General features: G+C 35.3%; 2 protein-coding genes across 2 annotated transcripts; both read left to right on the forward strand.

Moving 5' to 3' along the window:
- Nucleotides 1-863: 863 nt before the first annotated feature.
- Nucleotides 864-12,250, forward strand: LOC131928886 (uncharacterized). The gene is made up of 18 exons (XM_059285039.1): nt 864-942; nt 1,374-1,490; nt 1,849-2,044; nt 2,314-3,616; nt 3,905-4,585; nt 5,069-5,163; nt 5,414-5,542; nt 5,762-5,813; nt 6,092-6,165; nt 6,380-6,921; nt 7,389-7,480; nt 7,760-7,881; nt 8,051-8,187; nt 8,386-8,559; nt 8,772-8,961; nt 9,155-9,274; nt 9,870-12,161; nt 12,227-12,250. The coding sequence occupies exons 1-18, from the start codon at nt 908-910 to the stop codon at nt 12,248-12,250; spliced, it is 6,375 nt and encodes a 2,124-aa protein (XP_059141022.1). The 5' UTR covers nt 864-907.
- A 30-nt stretch (nt 12,251-12,280) lies between these two features.
- On the forward strand, nt 12,281-13,664 carry LOC131928892 (uncharacterized). The gene is made up of 2 exons (XM_059285049.1): nt 12,281-12,875; nt 13,385-13,664. The coding sequence occupies exons 1-2, from the start codon at nt 12,300-12,302 to the stop codon at nt 13,478-13,480; spliced, it is 672 nt and encodes a 223-aa protein (XP_059141032.1). The 5' UTR covers nt 12,281-12,299; the 3' UTR covers nt 13,481-13,664.
- Nucleotides 13,665-20,936: the final 7,272 nt, after the last annotated feature.

A 20,936-nucleotide genomic window follows, 5' to 3' on the forward strand; every position in this document is an offset into this window, starting at 1 on the left:
GTGTTTGCAGTCTTATAAACAACAAAATAGACTAAAGACTAGGCTAACAATTAAGGTTGTAGACAATTGTGTATTCTACATGTAGACCTACAATTATAATACGCTTTTTCTGTTTTGTTGGGGTGTGGGTTGGGGGGGGGGGGGGGCAAATGGGGTTGGGGCACTGCCATGGAGAGATCTGAGATGACTGTGAGAAACACTCAAAATTAAGCCTCGTGACCTATTGAGTGGAATCAAGATATATATTAATTATAACGTTTTCTTTTGTGTTAGCTTTTAAAAGATTAAGTGAATATAACAGTTTTTATAGCAACATTGAAAAATAATCCAGATCCAATGTGAACCATAATGATTTGGTAATATAACATGACCTTATTGATTGTATTCTTTAACAACCTACAAAGTTATTTTCACGCGATGAAGAGTTGAAATTGCAGACATGAACATTCTTGAGAAAAACAAAACGTTAGACAGTGATTAATGATACGAGCTTAACATACCACCATAGTTGTTTTAACTAGTTTATCATGATTATGAATCTACTATCCTATTCACAAAATGAACCAACGATTTACAGCATATCTTAAATTTCGTTTAATATTGATGTACTACGGATTTACGTCTTAGGTCGAGCTATTCCACAAAAACAGTCAAAACTGCAATAAACAAAACAACTTTTTTTTTTACAACACAACAGCACAGCGAATTAGGCCTAAAAATGTAAGTTGGAGTGAAGAGTGAATACTAAGACTCTAAGGCTATTAAATTTTATAGATCTAGATTTCTAGGCCTGATGACATTGAGGCCCTTTAACTTTAAATTAAAGTGTACTCTAATAATTTCCTCTTTTTATTTTCGGTCAGAAACTTCAGTTTGTATCCAGTTGGTTAGGCTGTGACTTTTCAAAATGTCTACTCATAAAAAACGTCATCATGTTAAAAGGTGAGTCAGATAAAAAAAACAACACTAACATTTAACTTAAAAAGAATTTTTTTTTCTTATCTTAATATTATTTGCTTTTTATGGGGTCAGCGTGGTCGAGGCGGTAAAGCTCATGGTTGCTAATCCGAAAAGTCTTGTGTTCAAACCCTCGGGCAGATGAGGCTCATTAGCTGGGGACAGCCACTCTTCAAACAACTGCTGCCTTGTAGTTTGTCCTTGGTTGGACAAAGGCTATGGAAGCAAATCCAAAAAGAAAAGCAGGATGAAATCAGAGTCAATGCCCTCAATGGTGCATAACCAGTTGATACGTATCCTTAATTGTGTTGGAAGGGGATCCCTTCCAACACTAAAATTAAGAAGAAGAAGAAGAAATTTGCTTTTTATGACAGATTAGGCCTACAATTATTTTTCAACTTATCGTCTTTAAACAGGGCTGCAGATTTAGAGAGTGAAAAACTACGACAAGAAATTGAGGACATGGAAAATGCTTTAATTCTTCATCATAGATATCAAGCTGAAAGTGAAAAAAGTGTGAGGGGCATGATAAGGTATGTCTTAGTTTTACATAATTTACCATATTTACAATTAGACTAGAACATTTCTGTTTTCGTGTTCTAGGCTTGAAACTTTTTCCATGGAACTGGTGTTGTAATTATCTCTTCCCAGCAATAGTTTGTAGTTGATGTGTGTGTGTAGTTATCTAGTGCATATGCTATAAACAACTGCATTCAACATGTATTGTGCACCAAATGTCCTTGTTATATATCTCCATTAAATAAGTTTATGTACTTATGCATACCTTGGCACTATATATCCAGGTTTTAACTCATTGTATCATAATTTAAAAAATAGTTTCAACGTAGTTTGTTTTCTCATATTGTGTTTGGAAATTATTCCATGTTTTAGAAAAGAAATTGGAGGCTCCAGGTGGGAGCATGGTGGTGAGGGTAAACTCACAACTTATAAGTCTAACAGAGACCTGGTAACAACAGACAGATCTAGAAAAGATGTGGAGAGTGCAGACAAGAGGAATCAAGTGTCAGCTGTGGGAGACAATCAACACATTCAGAGCTCTAAAGCAGAGACCAACCATCACAGAAAGGTCTGTTATTGCTGATTGTTTACCACAAGATAGTTTATTAGTTCTATATAAGGCTCTTCAGAGTTTTTTTATTAGATACATTGAATTGATTTATAAAATTATTTGTTTCATAATTTTTAAAAACTTTATCAACTAATTTTAGCATTGAGTTAAATATTGTCATATATTAATGTTATTTTCACAGCACATTTTTTCATTAATAATATTTCTTCTTAGTAGCTCTTATAGAATTCAGCTATGAGTAAAATAGGTATATTTTTTATTTATAGGCAAGAAACAGAGGCAAATCATCAGAAAGACAAGCAGAACCAAAGAAAACTCAAAGAAGGAGTGAATCCCCAACAAAGCTTGAGATTCAAAGTGTCAGGCCTGTACTGGAATATGTGGAACACCAGGGGTCTGGTGATGCCAAGTCTAAAGGGAGAAGGTCAAAACAAGACGATGAGGTTAGGAAGGTGAAGGATACTGTAGATCCTGGCCTTCGTCATGGGAGAAGTTATAACGTTCAGGATACTGCTGGAAGAAATGAGAATGCTTTGAATAACAACCAAGAGTTTACAAAGTTGAGGAGAAATAAAGATTTTAGTGAAGTCACTGAAAAGGTGACATCAAACAGGGATCAAACAAAATCAAAAAGTGGTCAGGCTAGATCAAAAAGTGGCCAGGAACAATTAAAAAGTGGTGACCTTTCATCAAAAAGTGGCCAGACAACTAGGAAAAAGACAGGCCAAACTGAAGAGTCTCAAACTTATGCTCCAACTTCCCCAGAAAATACTCACAGTAAAAGAACCAATACTAATTTTTCTAGACTAGAGGCTTCACAGTTGCACTCCATACCAACCAAAGCCAATGCAGAAAAGTCAAAGAGAGCACCAATCAAAATTAATGTAGAAAAGTTAGTCAGCACTCCAACCAAAGTTAATGCAGAAAAGCAACAAAATGAATCCTACAATAAAAACCAGACTCCTAACTTCATGTCCCCATTAATACCAGGCTACGCACTGAGCCTGGAGAGACAAAACAGTGACGGTGCATTGAAGAAAACCAAACCGCACTCTGATTCAAAGCCTAGAAGACATACCACAGGTGTCGATAATGACCCTCTGTCAAACAAGTGGGCAGTGACCAGCCAAGGTGTGTCGTACCTTGAATCAAAAACCTGGAGGCACCAGACTGTAGATGGGGATGACAGTTTTACCAAGATGCACTCCACACCCAGCAGCAGAAGTAACAGCCGGTCATCCATGAGGAGACCAGACTCCGCCAGCTGCCTCTCACCTGATGTCATCCACTCTCCTCCCCTGTCCTTGTCATCTAATACCAGCCCAGTGCCCACTAAAAGACAAGATAGCTATTCAGATTTTAACCTGTTCCACCACAGCACAGGTAGCCACTTCTCACCTGTGGTGCCTGCTGCATCATGGGAGCACGGCAACATCTACACACAGCCATCACAAGGTGTGCTCTCACCTGTGCAGGACGTAAACAAAATACTAACATTGTTTACAGATAGTGGTGGTGTTTACAAAGAAAATTCTCTTAGCCCACAGGGAAGAACTTTTTTCCAGAAAGGTAAGTTAATTTTTTAGAATGTATTTCTTTATTAAACCTTTACAGGAAGTCCATAAGCAATTCTGTTAAGAAAGATTTACATTATAATAAATTATATTATTTAAACATCAACAAATTTTTGTGTGGTTCCAATTCAGAGAAAGTTGGACTACTGTTATTTTGAAGTTAAGCTCAAAAACTTGAGTTCTACCTTTGATTCACAGTATATAATCGTTTTATTTGTTTACGTTTTTGAAAGAAAATCTTACTAACCCTCTGAAGATATACATATTTATCTCTTTATTCCAGATACCTCATTACAAAGCCCAGCCCCTGTGAAGTGTGACGCTGAGGTTGAGTTCTGGCTCCATCAGCTGGGTCTCCAGTCTGTGGAGTCTTATATTGCTCTGTTTGCTGAGCATCAGATGGACATGGCTAGTGTTAGACTCCTGTCTGCCAACTCCCTGAGAGCCATGGGCATCAATGCTCTTGGCCCCATCATGAAAATTATTAAAGGTGTTCAGATTTTGTGTCGAGAGGATAACCCACCATCTACACCAAGTGGAGAGAACCCAAAGCTTGATGAAAGTGAGAAATTACAAGACAGTGTTCCTTTGGTTAACAAGGATAAACAAAGTCCACAAACAGGAAGTGAACTTTTGGCTGAGAAAAGAAGTCTGATAGCAAATCTGGCATCTTTACATTTAACCAAAAGCCCAGATGACCAAGAAGGACAATTACATTTGGAGTCCTTAAATGAAGCAGAAAATACCCAGAGTTTTCTCCCCTCAGACTCTGATCCTTCTCAGAAAACCAAAAACAAACTGGCAAACATGAAGATTAAAAACAACCTCTCTGATGGTGTTGATGAAATTACACCTGTTGTTGAATTAAAAGGGAAAGCTAAGAAATCTAACAAAGTCAAGGGAAAGAATTCAAGTTTGAAAGTGACAGGCAAACCCCCAGCTGCCACAAAACTTAGTGATGATGGTGAGTTTTGTTTACCTGTTCATGGTGTATATAGTGATGATGGTTTTATTTACCTGTTCGTGGTGTAGATAGTGATAATGGTTTTATTTACCTGTTCATGGTGTAGATAGTGATGATGGTTTTATTTTCCTGTTCATGGTGTAGATATAGATGGTTATTTCCTTTTGATTTTTACCTGTAGATAGAATTCTTATTTTTACCCATCCATAATGTAGTTAGAGGTATTTGTGAGTTCTTTTGGTTTTAATCTGGCCATGGAGTAGATAGGGAAGGCATTCTAATTATTCTTCAGAGATTATTCTACTTAAGCAACATAAATTTGATTCAGACTACAAAATTAAGTCAGCCACATGTGGGAAAATGTGTTACTACATTGCTGTCAGTATACTACCTGTAATAGATATTTTACAGACGTCTTAGCTATGACAGATGTGTACACCTATACCTGTGATTGATTATTATACCTGGCTATTATCTTAACAGGTGTAGCATCTGCTGCCCAGAGAATTTCTATCAAGCAGCAACAACAGCGTCAGAAAGAGCTGGCAGATGAGAAGAACATGGCTCTAAGAAAACAGGTTAGAATCAGACCTTGTGTATTTTATACACACAAAAAAACTTTTGGTTCTTAGATACATCACAGGGAAAACATTTTTATAAATGATTTGAATTAGGATTTTTTAAACAAAATATAAGCAGGGTTTATTATTAAAACTAAATTGAAACTATTTATAAATGTAAATATAAAAGTTTTATTACAGATTTTTTTATGGAATGGATGAGTTCAGTATTTCTAAGACAAAATTTTAATATTTTTTTCATGGGCAGATAAGAGACAACATGGCTGCCAAGCATGTGACCAGAAGAAGCTCTAGCCTGGAGAGAACATCAGTTCCCAAAAAATCTGGGTTAGAGAGGTCTTCATCTTTCTCATCACCAAAGATTGAATCTAACAATGTGAGTACATCTTCTCAGCTAATTGTCTTCAGAATTCTGTTTATATTGTGATATTTAAATAATACAGTTGTTATTGTTATCATCCTTACTAGATTACATTTTTAAAATAGTTTTTTAGTCACTTTTTTGCTCTTGCAATTTTAGCCAGTGTTTGTAATTATCATTAAAACTCTGAAAGGTAATTTCTTTATTAAATATTAATTTATTTTTCTGCATCAGCTCTCTGGCATGGAAGACTTTTTGTCAACTAGGAGTTTAAAACCAAAACAAAGTAGGATTTCTTTTTCACACTTTCTACACAGTAAAAACACATTTTAAGCTATTTATAATTGCATTTAATGTTTATTTATTGAATAAGACTTCAAAAGATTTAAATATTTAGCTTAGTTTACATATATTGTTCTCTAAATTTTGAGCTTGCTGTAACACCCCTCCCCCTACATTTTAAGTCTCTCACTTCTACTCTCTTGTAATGTTATATCACAAATAATTGAATGACAAAAATCAGTGCTGCAGATTCATTCATTTTTGTTTATATATTATCTGTAGATCCAGCTTGCAACCATCAAGAGGAAAGATACCTGGATAAAAGCCTGGATAAACTGGATATTTTTGCATCTGATGTAAATCCATCTTCATCTTAGTGATCTAAGTTCATACACTGGTCTTTTGTTTTAATAATAGAAAATTCTTTTTGTCCTTACGATAAAATAATTTTATTTTCAAGAAAATATCAGATTATAAGCAAAATATATTCTTTTAATTCCATAACTACATATTAGATTGTGATTTATGGGCCATCACACAGTGTACAACATGTTAAAATCTGTATTTAAGGATGGAGATGCAGGAAGGGAAGGTACTTACAGCAAAGATGCTGCCTTAGGGACTGTGAGAGAGCTACAGAAACAGCTGAGTCAGCTAGAGCTGCATCTCATCCAGCAACAAGATGACCAGAGCCCTGATCATCCAGAGAGCTGTGGAGATCTGGTCACAGAACAGGATGACCACAGTCCAGCCAGGCAGTCAGAGGATGACCACAGTCCAGCTCACTCTGCCAGGAGGAGAAATGCTGCAGAAAGGAGGCGGAAAAGAGCCGCGATGGGCTGGGTGGGGGATGAGGAGGGTGAAGGCTTGGTCTTAACTTCACCATTTTACAAGTCAGAGCCCTCTTTAGAATTAGAGATACACAATGCTATTGGTGCTGCTACTGACCAGTCAGATATAAGGAAATTATTTGCTGTGGACATGGATGAAAGAAAGCATAAGGTAACTGAGGATGAAAAGTTGAAGAATAACAATGTGGGATCTTCAGCCCTTGTTAGAAAGAAGAAACAAAATACTTTTGATGACAGTAAATTTTCCAAACCAACTAACAGGTATGAAAATGTTTTATTTATTACTTTTATAGATCATTTGCAGTGGTAACGAATGTCATGTTAAAAATCTGGAGGTATTAAAAAAATGATGAATAAAAAAATTCCATAATGTATATTTTATTATTGTTAATTATAGTATAATTATAGTTAAGAGAAATAAAAATATCTCAGTATTCTTAAATAGCATATAACAATATTGATTATATGTAAAACAAAGGATTTCAGTACATTTGACTCGGGTTTAGTTAATTTGAAATATTGTACAATTTGAAAAAATGAAACTTTTTTATAAAAAACTTGAAAAAAGGTTTAAACATTTTAATTAATTAAAGTTTCAGATCTATTTTTCCTCATGATATAACAAAAATTAATTATGTTTGAATATATTACACAACATAATTGTTTTTTTCTGATTGAGGATTAAAACGTTTACATGTTGGTTTTATCATGAAATTATTTTGAAATAGATCTAGACTAGACCTACTGACTGTTGGCTACCATATTGAAAACCTGAAGAAAGTGGAACTCAATAGACATGACATTGATTTTAATATTTCAGGTATGTCTAAAGCTTTATTTTCATTTATGTTAGAAACTTTTGTCTTATCTTTTAGTTTGTGTTGAAACTAAAACCTGCAATTATTTTCACACTTATGAACAGTGTTCCCTCTAAGCTGTGCGTAGTTTTGAGCTGCCACGAGTAATTTTGTAAAATGAATATACTCTTGTATAAGATATTTAGAACAGCGCGCACAGAAAATACAAGTTGCACACTAGCTTTTCCCCCTTAGAGGCAACATTGCTTATAAAATAAAACACATTATGTGTCTATCTATAGATCTACTTGGAGACGGAACCTTTTCTCAGGTGTATAAAGGTAAATACCAGGACTCAGGTGTGGCAGTGAAACAGCTGAAGACATCTCTTGTGGCTGCTGATAGGAACTACTTTGCTGCTGAGGTGAGAAATTTTATGTTTTGTATTTGTAAAGCCATTTTAGAAATGATGTTCATAGCAGCAAGGTACATTATGTTTTAGAAATTACATAAATTATTTTGACCAAATAATGTTTGTTGGTGTCAGTGATGAAATCACAAACCAGATTAACATGACCCAATAATGTTTGTAGGTGTCAATGCTGCAAGAACTTGAACACCCCCATGTTGTCAGGCTGCTGGGTGTCTGCATCACAGACAGACTTCCTCTCATTGTCCTAGAGTTCATGTCAGGTGGCAACCTTCACACGCTACTACATGACCACACCAGGTAGGGCTAGATTTAAAGACACTTTCTTTTTAGCTATTTAAATGTTGGTCCACTTCTACATATTTAAAGAAAATTTTTTATTTCCTTAGTGCATGTATTAAAGGTTGATATTAAACTCTTTTTTTGTATTAATTTAAAACATTTCACTAACTGTTAGTAAATAGAAATTTTGATGAACATGTGCTATGATTGTGTTAGGCCATCTCTGAAGCATGAAGAGTATTGTAAAATTGGCCAGGATATCAGCTCTGGTATGCTGTACCTCCACCAACACAACCCTCCTGTTCTACATTTGGACTTGAAATCTCCCAATGTTTTACTTGGCCAGGATCTGCTTGCCAAAGTGGCTGATTTTGGATTTTCTAAGCTAAAGTAAGCCTGAAACTGAAATCAGCTGTTTTGCAAACTGGCTTAAACATTCAAGGCATTTGTTTTCAGTGTCTTGTGCATCTAGTTTATATATCTGTTTTATGTTTTATTATTACTAGCTTTAAGCTGTCACTGTGTGGTGTGGGTGGTGTTATATGAGTGTGCACAGTGACCTAGACAGGATGCTTCAATATTTTGCCTTACTCGTTTTCTAGACATGAGGCGGATGCTAAAATGTCAAGGGCAGGTAAGCCAAAGCAACCCCAGCATGCACCTGCTTGGATGGCCCCAGAACTGATCACTATAGGGGAGGTCACTGCTAAAGCTGATGTTTACAGCTATGGGATGGTCTTATGGGAAATGTTAACCAGGCAGACACCTTATAATGGATGCTCAGTCTATCAGGTGAGAAAATTCTACTCGTTTTAAATTATTGTCACAGATTTAAAGATTTAAATTCTATAGGTTGAGTGCTACAAATGTAACAAAGAAAAATAAAATAAAACTTAATTAGATCAACACGGGTAGGTTTTTTTTTGTTACCTATGCTATAAATAGATGCAGTGTTTACTTTAAATTTGATTTGTGATTGTGTCAGGTTTTGGAGCAAGTGAGAATGAAGAAGAGGCCAGAGATTCCTGGCCACTGTCCAACAGAACTGACCAGACTGATAGAGAGGTGCTGGGACCAGAACCCTGCTGCCAGACCCAATTTCAAGGTAAACTATCAGTTACTGGCCCTAGTTTAAGGTACTCTAACTCTCAGTTACTGGCCCTTGTTGAAGGTACCCAAACTGTCAGTTCCTGGTCCTACTTTATTCAAAGTGTATACTGATTGTTACAGTATACTGCTTATTTTTTCTATGCAATCTTTTTAAAATTAAAAATGGTGAATATATAACAACATAATTTTGAAAATATATTCAGTGAATCAGTGTCTAACTTAATAGTTCTTGTTATTTATGACATAACTTCTATCTACTATAAATATAGATGAGACACACAAATAGTCACACTCTAGGAATGAGCCCTGTAATTAATTTAACCTACCCTTGAATAAGTCACTTACCATTTTGTCCATATGGTACAGAATGTCATGACATTTTTATGTAATTACTAGTAATTTACTAAACCTGACCAAAAAAAATGAATCTAAAGGCTAAAAAGTAAACCCAAGGATAGTCATTTTTAACTTTTATTTTTATGTTTACTAACAACCTAATTCTATAAATATCAGAATAATAACAGTGAGAGAAGCTTCAGTATGAAGCCTAAATATATCACTGTATACTTAGGACTAATGTTTTATTTCAGGAAGTTTCCAAGAGTTGGTGCCAGATTGCTGAGTCAGCACAAATAGTTGTAGCAGCAGCCCAAGAAGTTGAGCAGCAGGTGTCTAGTAAAATGTTACAAAAACTTGCTCAAGTCTGTAGCCCCACTCCAGTACTGGAACAGGAAGTTCCAGACTCAGCTAGGATGGAAGTGCTTTCATTTTCATCAGAAGGAAGTGAAGTAAGGGAGAGCAGTAGCAGTGACTGTGATTTACTCCCAGGAGTTACATCCCCTGGTACAATAAATGTGATGGCACACAATGAGAAAGCTGAAGACTATAAACCAAATATTGCTAAAAAATCAGAGCCTGCAGCCAATGTAAATCAGCAGGTGGATAAATTGCTACAGGATAACTCTCAATCACTACAGGATAACTCTGAATCATTACAAGATATCATGAAGAGGTACCTCCCCTTGTCACGCCCCCACTCAACCCCCAGCAAGTCATTTGATCAGAAAAAACCTAGTCATTTAAATCATGAGAAACTGCTTCCTCTCCGGCATTCATTAGACAAGCCCCACCCACTACCACTGTCATCAGTCACAACCTCACAACCCCTGACCACTAGTGTTAGCCCTACCTTGCCAGCTAAGCTACCTATCACTGCATCAGTGAATTTCACCAGGAAACCTAACTCTGATCAGCACAACAAGACTGGAACTCTCCAGTCTGAAAGTCAGTCTTATGTGCCATCTTTCTACAAGGACATTCAACCTAAGAGAAAAATAATCAAAGGGAACTTACAAGCTGATGAAATGGGACATAGAAGACAGAGATTGGTTGACAATTCTGGAGATGGTAAAAACCTAATTGACAAATCCCTTAGGGGTGGCGATCCAGCTAAAATTTTATCAGACAGATCCCCAGAGGCAGATAATCCTTCTAAAACTTTGTCACACAGACTTTCAGGGGTAGATAATTCTAGTAAAATTGTGTTGGACACACCATCAGGGACAGTCACTCCAACTAAAGGCTTGTCTGATAGTTCTCCAGGGATAAAAAATCCTTTATTTTCTGAAAATAACAGTTGTCGGGTTCCTGATATTTCTGAAAGTACAATGACAGAAAAGTCAGAAATTAGCCCTCCCAAAGATACATACACTACAAACGTGTCCAATGCCGAAGGGGCACCACTAGGAATTAACAAACCTACAGAGTTGTCTTTCTTGCCATTTAAATCACCTTCTAGTCCATCCAGTCTCAGTGACTCCATGTCTCGTGATCCCACTGAAACAACACATAAAGATCTGTCTACCACACCTCACACAACTTCTAGCCCTGCTGACATAGACAAAAACTTTAAAAACTCTGACCCAACATTTTTACAAAACAAAACCAGCCAACTCACTGACACTGTGTGTTCAGATACTAAGCCTGTCAGATACAGACCTCTTGCTCGAGATTTATATTCTGAGCTAAGTACAGATATTTCTTTAGATAGCCTGGTTTGTGAAAAAGTTGGATTAAAAGTGGAAACAAATAACAAAACAAATGAAAGATATAACAGCAGTGTCAAATTAACAGATGATGTGACACGTGAAGCATTGAGAACTAGGCACAGAACTTCCTCACCTAAATCTGAAGCCAGAAAATCTGACAAGTTTAACCACTTTAGGGTTGTCAGCTCATCACAACAAAAACTTGACCAATCAGATTTTAGGTCATCACAACCAAAACTTGACCAACCAGATGTCAGGTCATCACAACAACAAAAACTTGACCAACCAGATATCAGGTCATCACAACCACTAAAACTTGACCAACCTGTTAGGTCATCACAACTAAAACTTGAACAGCCAGTAACCAGGTCATCACAACAACAAAAACTTGACCAACCAGATGTTAGGTCATCACAACAACAAAAACTTAACCAACTGGTTTCCATGCCTGAACCCAAGAGATCTGACAAGCACAACCACTTCAGTGTTGTCAGTTCAACACAGCCACTAAAAAGCAACAGGTCTACCAGCAACACAAATTACCAAAGCTTTTTCCTTCATCCCCCTGATGACACTATGGGAAACCTTAGAGAGCCAGAAGTGGGGAGGTTTAGCCTGAACACAGTAGACTCACTTGATGGGGTCTTGGGTAATGGAGGCACTGCTGTAAATTTTGTGTCTTCTAATGATGCTGTGATCAGGTTAGAGTTTGCTAGAAAGTTTAGTGAGTTGAATGTTCACCTAAGTCAGGATGACGCAACTCCAAGGGATTCACTGGAATTTGACAATACACAAATGTTACAAATGGACAATGATACCGCCCAAAAGCAGCATGTGAATTTTAACAATTATACCTCCCAAAAGCAGACTCTGAACTATAACAATAATACCTCCCCAAGACAGTCTCTGAAGCTGGACAATAACACCTCCCTCATTCAGCCCAGAGCTGCTGACAGTACAAAATTAAATTGCATGAGGGTTGAGCCAAGTCCTGTGTTGGTGAAACAGGATGCTCTAGCTGGCATCAGACAAGGACCAGACACCCCCAGGTTGCCACCCAGTCATTCACGGCCAGGTGGCACACACGTATCAGCCCCAACAAGATCACAAGCCAGTCCTTTAGTGGACAATCTAAAACAGGACACCCATGCAACACATGGCAGCCATCACTCCGATGTCCAACGGTTGGACATGCAAAATAATTCTCCCAGACAATATAGGACATCGTTAATGGAGAGACAAAAACTTGACCAGTGTACTAATTCCCCCAGAGTAAATGGCGCATCAAGCTTTCACAAGCCTGACCTTCAAAGGCCTGTAGGAGACTATAAAAGTGTAGCACAACAAAGTAATGGTCAGAAAACTATTCCGGATGTCCAGAAACCACAGGAGAGTCCTCAGAACAACATGCGCCTGTCTCTGGAGGCCAATGCTCTGTTGATGCAGAAAGGTAAACTGAGAGCAGTGCAGACAAGGGAGCCGGCGCCATTGTTGGGTGTGGTCAGGGAGGAGGGTCAGATGCCGTCTGTGGCTAACATCTTGAAGAAGGTAAGACAACTCCTACCATTCTTACTAATTTTATAGTGTACAGATAACCCAGAGCATTATATATTTCTTCCGTTCAGCTGTTGAATAGTTTGTGGCCACATTTCTGGAATATCATGCTCTTTTTTACTACCTTAAAAGAGTTTATCTTTTTTAATAATGTGAATCTAGTTTTAAAAAAGAAGGATAAGTTTAGGATTATCTACCATTAGCAACCGATGGTCCAGAAATAGCATGAGTAGTTGTCTTCCTTAACTTTTCCCAAGTTATAACAACTGCTTTTTGAATAAAAGTATTTTATTTATTCAGACCTGTATAATATTTATACAGCTACCTTGTCTTAAGTTACATTTTAAATTAATTAATGGCTGTTATTAACAGATTTACTGGATTTGGTTCTATAACGAAGTTCTTTACCAATTTATATATAGTCACTGGTTGAAAGTAAGTAATTGATTATAATTAAGTTAAATGACATGAAATAATTATATTAATTTTGGGTCCCCCGTTAGGCACTGATTGACCGCAGGTTTGCTATGGGGGTCAACGAGGACAGTGCAGAGTTCACACCTGATGTGTCCTGGTCCTTACAAGATGAGGACAGCTGATCTATTTATAGACACTGATGCACCACAACACAACTAACATTATATTGTAGGAATGAACTATACGTAGATATACCGTAGATATTACAAGCATATACTCAAGATGTTACTGCTGTCTCAAGCAAGTATTGTATTAAGGTGAAGGTTTATGCAAGTTTATAGATGGTTGTTAATGTATGAAAATTATGGTTCAAATTAGTGTTGTAAGTTAAGGATTTAGCATTCTAAAACAAAATTACATCTCTCCAACTACATAGATGCAAAAATTGTCTGGAATTTAAAAAAAAATAAATGTACAACAAATAAAAATTGTAAAATTTGAAGGTAAAAGTTGGTTATTAGCAAGTGCAGTGAATGTTACTGTCAAGAAGCTGACAATTTAAAAAGTTGCACAATCTGCTGATATAATGGTTTTGATCACTTAGGATGTATTTTTATCCACCAAACATTACATTCCATGTCACAATGTATTTCTTTGACCAACAAATGTAACCACATTTTTATCAATTTATCTGGCATCTTCAACATGTTATCACTTGTTATCTTATCACATTCCATTTTGCTGTGTTGGCACTGTCACATACACTGTTGACATTCCAAATCATACCAGATCTTCACCAAGATAAAAACATTTTTTTAAAAGTAAAAGTAACTTACAATAGCGAATGACCTACTTAAATTTATCCTGGTAAAGCAGAGTAAATAATCTATTTTATACTTTACGAACATGAGAAAACTTGCATTATTTACAGCAAATATTAGTGTTTTTATCACACTAGATGTTATCTGTTATTTACATTATACTGTCTTCACATACATGTTCAAATGAATTAATGGCTGTTATTTACACATCTATTGTCTTCACTTGTTAGAAGAAAGCAAATACTGGTTGTGTTTTATTTCTATAAATTGTGATACATTTTCTTGTAGTTATTGAACATATATTTATTTATTTTAAAAAAAATTGTTTTAAGGTTTGTGAAAATATTTTGCTTTGAATATTCTTTAATTTTCTCACGCACTTGTGTCATTATACCAAAGAATTATTTCTCATTCATCATTTTTATTCTTCGGGTACAATTAATATTTTGATATACTCAGTTGTTTAAAATTTAACTTAAAAATATACCTTGATCACTGTGACTGGGGTAAGTGATGGTCAAGTATGCAGTATTTTATATCTTGCAGGGTTGTCCATTTAAATTTAGGCCATAAATCAAAATAAAAACTGTGAGAGTAGAGTATTTCTGCTCAGTTTTTGTTAGGCCCTGGGGGGTGTGTAGTTAAATCTCAAACGGTTTTTCATTAAAACCAAGTTATGTCGTTAAAATAAAATGTCTTTATGTGTTATGAATTTTATCAAAGGGTAATTAGCTGTTCCTGTTTGTTTTTTTGTGTTAGTACTGTAAAGATATTTCAGTCTCAATGCTTGAAAGGGTATATTGACAGTATTGAAATTGTGTATTACCTGGCAAGTGGCCAGTGATATTTTATATAAACCAGGAAGGTAAACACAAGGAAGGCCAAATCTATACATTTTTTTATTTTCTTCTGTGATTTAGTTTTTAGCCAACAGTATATTGATTAGTTAACCATTTTTATGTCCAGAGTTTTATTTTTAACATTTGGCAGCATATTTTTAAACATTTGCCATTCAAACCTTTTTATTTCCACTAGAAGTGCTTTAAAAAACAACTATAAGAACATTTTTTATTTTATTATATTTGTTGTTTTATTTTCTCAAATAGACCATAGAAAATGTATTCACATCATTTGATTCTTATTACCGTTTTACATTAATTGCTCAATAATTAATTCTTTCATTACAAAAGATGCCCACCTTCACACATGAAACAAATTTACACCATATTTTATTCAGTATTTAGGCTGCAATCAAAAAGGTTGAAATTTGACTTTTTAGAAGAACTGTAAAACACTTTCTTTAACAAAGCTAGATACTTTAACCACACAAAAACCATTTCTGGTGGCTTGGATTTTGTTTATAGTGCCATGTATATTTGTATTATACTGTAGAGAGACATTAATTTACAATGTATATCTGTAGTATTTTTTTATATCTCTATATTCAAGTCACTAATTATTAACACTTTGTTACAAAGGTGGGATTGACAATTTTCCTGTGCCATTTTTTTGTATTTTTTGGAATATTCATTTATATTACTCACTTTCATTTTTACTTTGATGTAAAAAAAAATATTTTTGTGGGCATAATAAGTATGTAGGTTGGTCTATTTGATCTGATGTATATTTGTTTGCTTGATGCTTATACTTAGATCAACAGCTTCCACTGCTATTATAACTGAATGGTCGCCTAATTACCTGTCATGAACGGGTATTATGGTGAATGTTATACTTTTTATACACAAGCAATAATGTCCTTCAAATAAATTCATGTAGATGTAAAGAGGGAGCAGTAAATTACACACCCCCCCCCCCACACCAATTACCCCCCCCCCCCCTAGTTACTCCCTCCCCCACTTCATCATTACCCCTTGGATAATTTACCCCATGATAATTTATTCTTCCCCCCCCCCCCCCCCCCAGCCCACACTAAAAATACTGCAGTGGGACATTACCCCACTGTCAATTACCCCCAACTTTTTAGAGATAGATATGGATAGGTTAAGGATAAGTTAGGATATGGTTTAAGGTTGGGATAGCAATTTGGTTTGTGATAGGGATAGGATAAATAATCCTATCTGGGATAAATTTGGAAAGGTGCTCCAGATCTAAAGTTTTGAATAATCTCTCATTTCATACTTATAGATATTATTTTTTCCAACGTGGGGACCTCCCTAATTTAAGTGCCACTTTGAAGCCTGAACTAAGGCCCATAATGTTTCTTGTGACCTGAAATGTCTCCCCACTTGATTACACTTGAAGGGCTATTTTAACAAATGGTGGGAACTAGAGGTCTAAATGATCGAGCTGGGTTTCTTTATTTATATTGCCACTTTGTATGTGTTTCTTTAAAACTTGGCTTTTAAGTAGATAAACACTGGTTCCCCTTTACAAGCAATATCCTATTTTTATGTAACAAATAAAGAAGTGATGATTTTATGCAATACTTTAATTTTAGTTTTTATAAACAACTAGCTATTCAACATTTAGTTTTTTTATTTAATCATTTAAAAAAAAATAAGTAGTTGATGTAAAATATCAACATGTAGATGCATAATACAAATATATTACATTGCTTTTAATGTGAAATGTAGCTTAATTTATACAGAGTAGTCAATCTTGGTGCTAATTACTACTAATTATTTAAGTTCTTGAAGAAAAATGTTAACTCCGGCAAGTTTAGTAGTTTTTGTAAAGATATGGCTTGGCTGCTTAGTCACACTCTACAGGTTGGTAAACAAATGTTTAAATTACATCCCTGAATGGCTGTGTCCAGTTGCATAATGCATAAAATACAAATTTTTTTAAAAATATTCACGCTAATGACACTTTTTTTATCAATAGGAAAGGAAGGATATGCTAAAAAAAAATATTGATTTATCTTTACAAAATTGGAACTAAATTGTTTGTTGTTTTTGGAATAATTTCCTGTTTAGCCTTGATTTCTTCTGAGTGAATGTTTGCCATATGCCAGTAGTTCTATGTGATTTCTACTCTAAATTAATGCTGGCCTGATTTCTTACTTCTGTCATTTTAAAACAGAACAAAAATGTTTTATTTAAAATTGATTACACCCCCACATGTTTATTTTTTAATTTTTTTAATTCTCTATTTACCTGCTATAGTGTAAGAAAAAATATTTTTGATTAGTGACAGTCAAATTACCTAAAATATAATAAAATGTATGAATAAATTACAAAATCTTTGTTTTTCTTATTGTTTGTCTGATTAGGTCTATATATTTTGGTATTTATATAACTTTGGTGCTTATAGTGGTTTTTTCTGTTTCTCTAGGTTTGGGTTATGTGGGCAGTGTAATACCTAGCTGAACTGACATGAAGTGAATTATCTGGAAGCATAATTTTCATATGATATCAAGTCAACTATTTATGTGCTAGTATAACTTTCGTATGACATGAACTAGTTATCTGCAGTATAACTTTTATATTTCTACCTTATCAGGGGTGGGAAAAGGAGGGCTTGGACTTTTAAGTAGAGCTGTAATATATTTGGGATTTAAAAAAATATAAGTAACTTAATATTTTGAGTACAACTATTCTTCCCCTTCAAACATCTAGATCTATAACAGTCCTTTAAAAAAAAATGTAATACTTTTATTTCCAATTAAAACAAGTAACATCAACATGTGTGTGAGTACATTTGCCTGTAGTAACATATATAAAAGATTTACAGCAAACCAATTGACATAAACTTTACATAAGATTTGCACATAATTACATAAGACATCTGTTATTTACAGAATGCTATGTAAAAGAGGGAATTTTTTTATCTATAGCAGTACTCTAATTTTTTTTTTATCACCAGCCTTCATTTTAATTCTTGCTTTAATAAACTTATACAAGGGAGGTAATGTATAATTGTTTGAAAAAGTAAAAAGAAATTAATTTAAAACTTAAAATAAGCAACTTGTTGACAAAATATTTTGTTATGTAGCTTTGTTATGTACAAAACGAAATAATTATAAACATTAATACAAGTATTTTGTGCGTTACAAATCATTTTAAATAACAATAATAGTTATACATAAAACAATATCGGTTTTCTAATCAACTTTCTAACAAATAATATTCCTTTTAACAGAATGCACTCTGACGAATGTTCAATTGTAATAGTAGGCCTACTTCAATAGTTATGGCTGTTAAATAAATAAAAAAAAAAAGAAAAAAAAAATGGCTGTTAGCAGTGTTACTGATGAATTATTTCTTAAAAGCTATTAATATTGTAGATTGAAGCTAGCGTTTATTATTTAAAAATCAATTAAGTAGAACAATTAGTTCAACATCCACATTATATTTTAAAAATTTTATTTTGTAAAATAATAAACAATAATCTTAATTTTTACTAAATTAATATCTTGTTATTTTTAGATTTTGGTGAAAAGATTAGGTTTTCCCTCTTGTTCATAGGTTTTAGAAAGGATTTATCTCTAAGTAGTCCCAACCTCCACTCCCTCACACAGACCACGATGTTTTTTTTTATTCTACTTCTTCACAGACTGTGGTGTTTTGTAAAATAAATATTGGGAGTCACATAATTAAATAATAGAAGTGATTTTAACAGCTTCATAAAAAAGCGATTGGCGAAGCTTATAGATCAACTAAAATGTTATTAAAACAATAATATGTTGGCTGGCAACTTTTTATATATATATTTTTTTTTGGCTTCCAAATTTTTAGTATGCCACAGGTTGGTGTTACATTAGGTTCCCAGCAAAATATGAAACGGAATATAGCGCAAACAGAAGAATGCGCTAAATTTTAAAAAATGTGCACACAGAAAAAATGCGCTAAAAGAAAGTGTGGAATTTTCTGTATGCAATTTATTTTCTGTTTCCGTATTTTCTGTGTGCGCACTTTTCTCTTTGCGCATTTTTCTATGTGCGCATTTATCTGTTTGCGCACTTTTTTCTGGTCACCGTTATATTAATGTGGCAACAAAGATGATGGGGAGTTCAGGAGCCTCTAATATAGGCCGCGTCAACCAAACATCGTATACAAATTATTTCAATAGGCACACACTTTGTGTTTATCACGTGATACACAATTATTTGCACAGCAGACGACGATACAATAATAGTTTTTGTTCACATCGCCATGAGCAGCCTGGGCGTTGGGTGCAACCAAACATGTTGTTTGAAATTAGACCGCTCGATTTAGGGATAACAAAACCGGTCTCAGGTTTCTGATGCAAAAGTTTCGGGTTTCAGTGGTAGAGTTTTTAGTCTAAGATACCAGTAGATAAAAACAAAACGAGAAAACTGTGACCATGCTTTACACGAAACAAACATACCATGACCCCGATTTAATATCGGCTGCAGGTTTTTTATTTTGAAGTACCGGGTCGGCCAAAACAAGTTTTTATCAACCAAACCAGTGGCGTGGCTGCCCAGCTTTAGCTCCGGGTGGTGCACCGTCCACCGTTATACACCAGCACTCCATCATTAGGTCTGTTGGTGTGGTCATGTTTGGAGAATTTTGCTATACGTTGCCGGTGGTAGCCTCGTTGTCAGCACATCTATGTGTAGCCCCGTAACAACAGGGGCAGTGCACATTATAATTATAGAAAACTAAAACTTTAGACCACCCCTGTTCCACATACCATTTTCACAAGGCCGCTATCCCCCTCATATTAAGTGTTTCTTTCAGGCATTCCCAGGACGAATATATATATATATATATATATATATATATATATATATATATATATATATATATATATATATATATATATATATATATATACACACACAATCAGTGCCTTCCGCCCTATAGTTTAAAGCCCCCCTTCCCAGGAAAAAATAAATTAACCCTACTCACATTACAAAACACCTCAATTTAGTGACAAGTGATGAAAAGATAGGATAGATAAGAATCACCCATAACGAAATGATGGAGAGATATCGACCACGATCGTTGAATGAAGTATTGAGCTCTAAACGACTCCCCCCTCCTCCCCATGAAACTACCAATCCTATAAACTCACCCCCCCCCCCCCCCGAAATTACCAAACCTATAGACTCCCCCTCCCCACCCAAACTACCAACCTTATACACTCAGCCCCCCCCCCTCCGAAATTACCAACCCTATATATTCAGTTTCCCCCGAAATGACCAAACCTTTACACTCACCCCCCCCCCCCCGCCCAAAAAAAAAAAAAAACTACCAACCCTATAGGCCTACACCAGGGGTCGGCAACCTGCGGCTCTTTTGATATCAAGATGCGGCTCTCCAGCTCCTTGAACAAATACTAATAATCTTAATCAAAAAATAAAATATTTCAAATTAAAAAAAATGTTAGTGGCTCTTTAAAACCAGGGAACTTTTGAAAATTGTAACTTGTGGCTCTTCCGCTTCAAAAGGTTGCCGACCCCTGGCCTACACTCACACCCTCCTCCCCTTGAAACTACCAACCCTATACACTTATACACTCAGCCATATTGAATACCCGTCTTAAATCATGTCTCAGAGTGTCATACTTGACAAACAGGTCTCCTCCAGCAAAACATAATATGCACTCTACTTCACCTACCCACGTTTAAAAGATGTGCCATGTCTACACTGGGCCAATTACTATGCAGCAAGGAAAGTATTTTATCGTTTACAATAATACATTTTTGTGTCACGTGCTTTGATATTTTTAACAATCACATGACCTCCTCAGTACACATTACTGTAGCTTATTTGGAGTATCTGCGACCCAAGCTTCATTGCTGAAGCGCATTTAAAAAGATTGGCCGAACTCTCTCGCTTTTTAAGGTAGATAAACTCGAGCATTGGGTAGATTAAAATTTGGCCTA

Source organism: Physella acuta, unplaced genomic scaffold, assembly GCF_028476545.2.
Source record: "Physella acuta isolate Inbredline_101_S28 unplaced genomic scaffold, ASM2847654v3 ptg001560l, whole genome shotgun sequence".
NCBI lineage: Eukaryota > Metazoa > Mollusca > Gastropoda > Physidae > Physella > Physella acuta.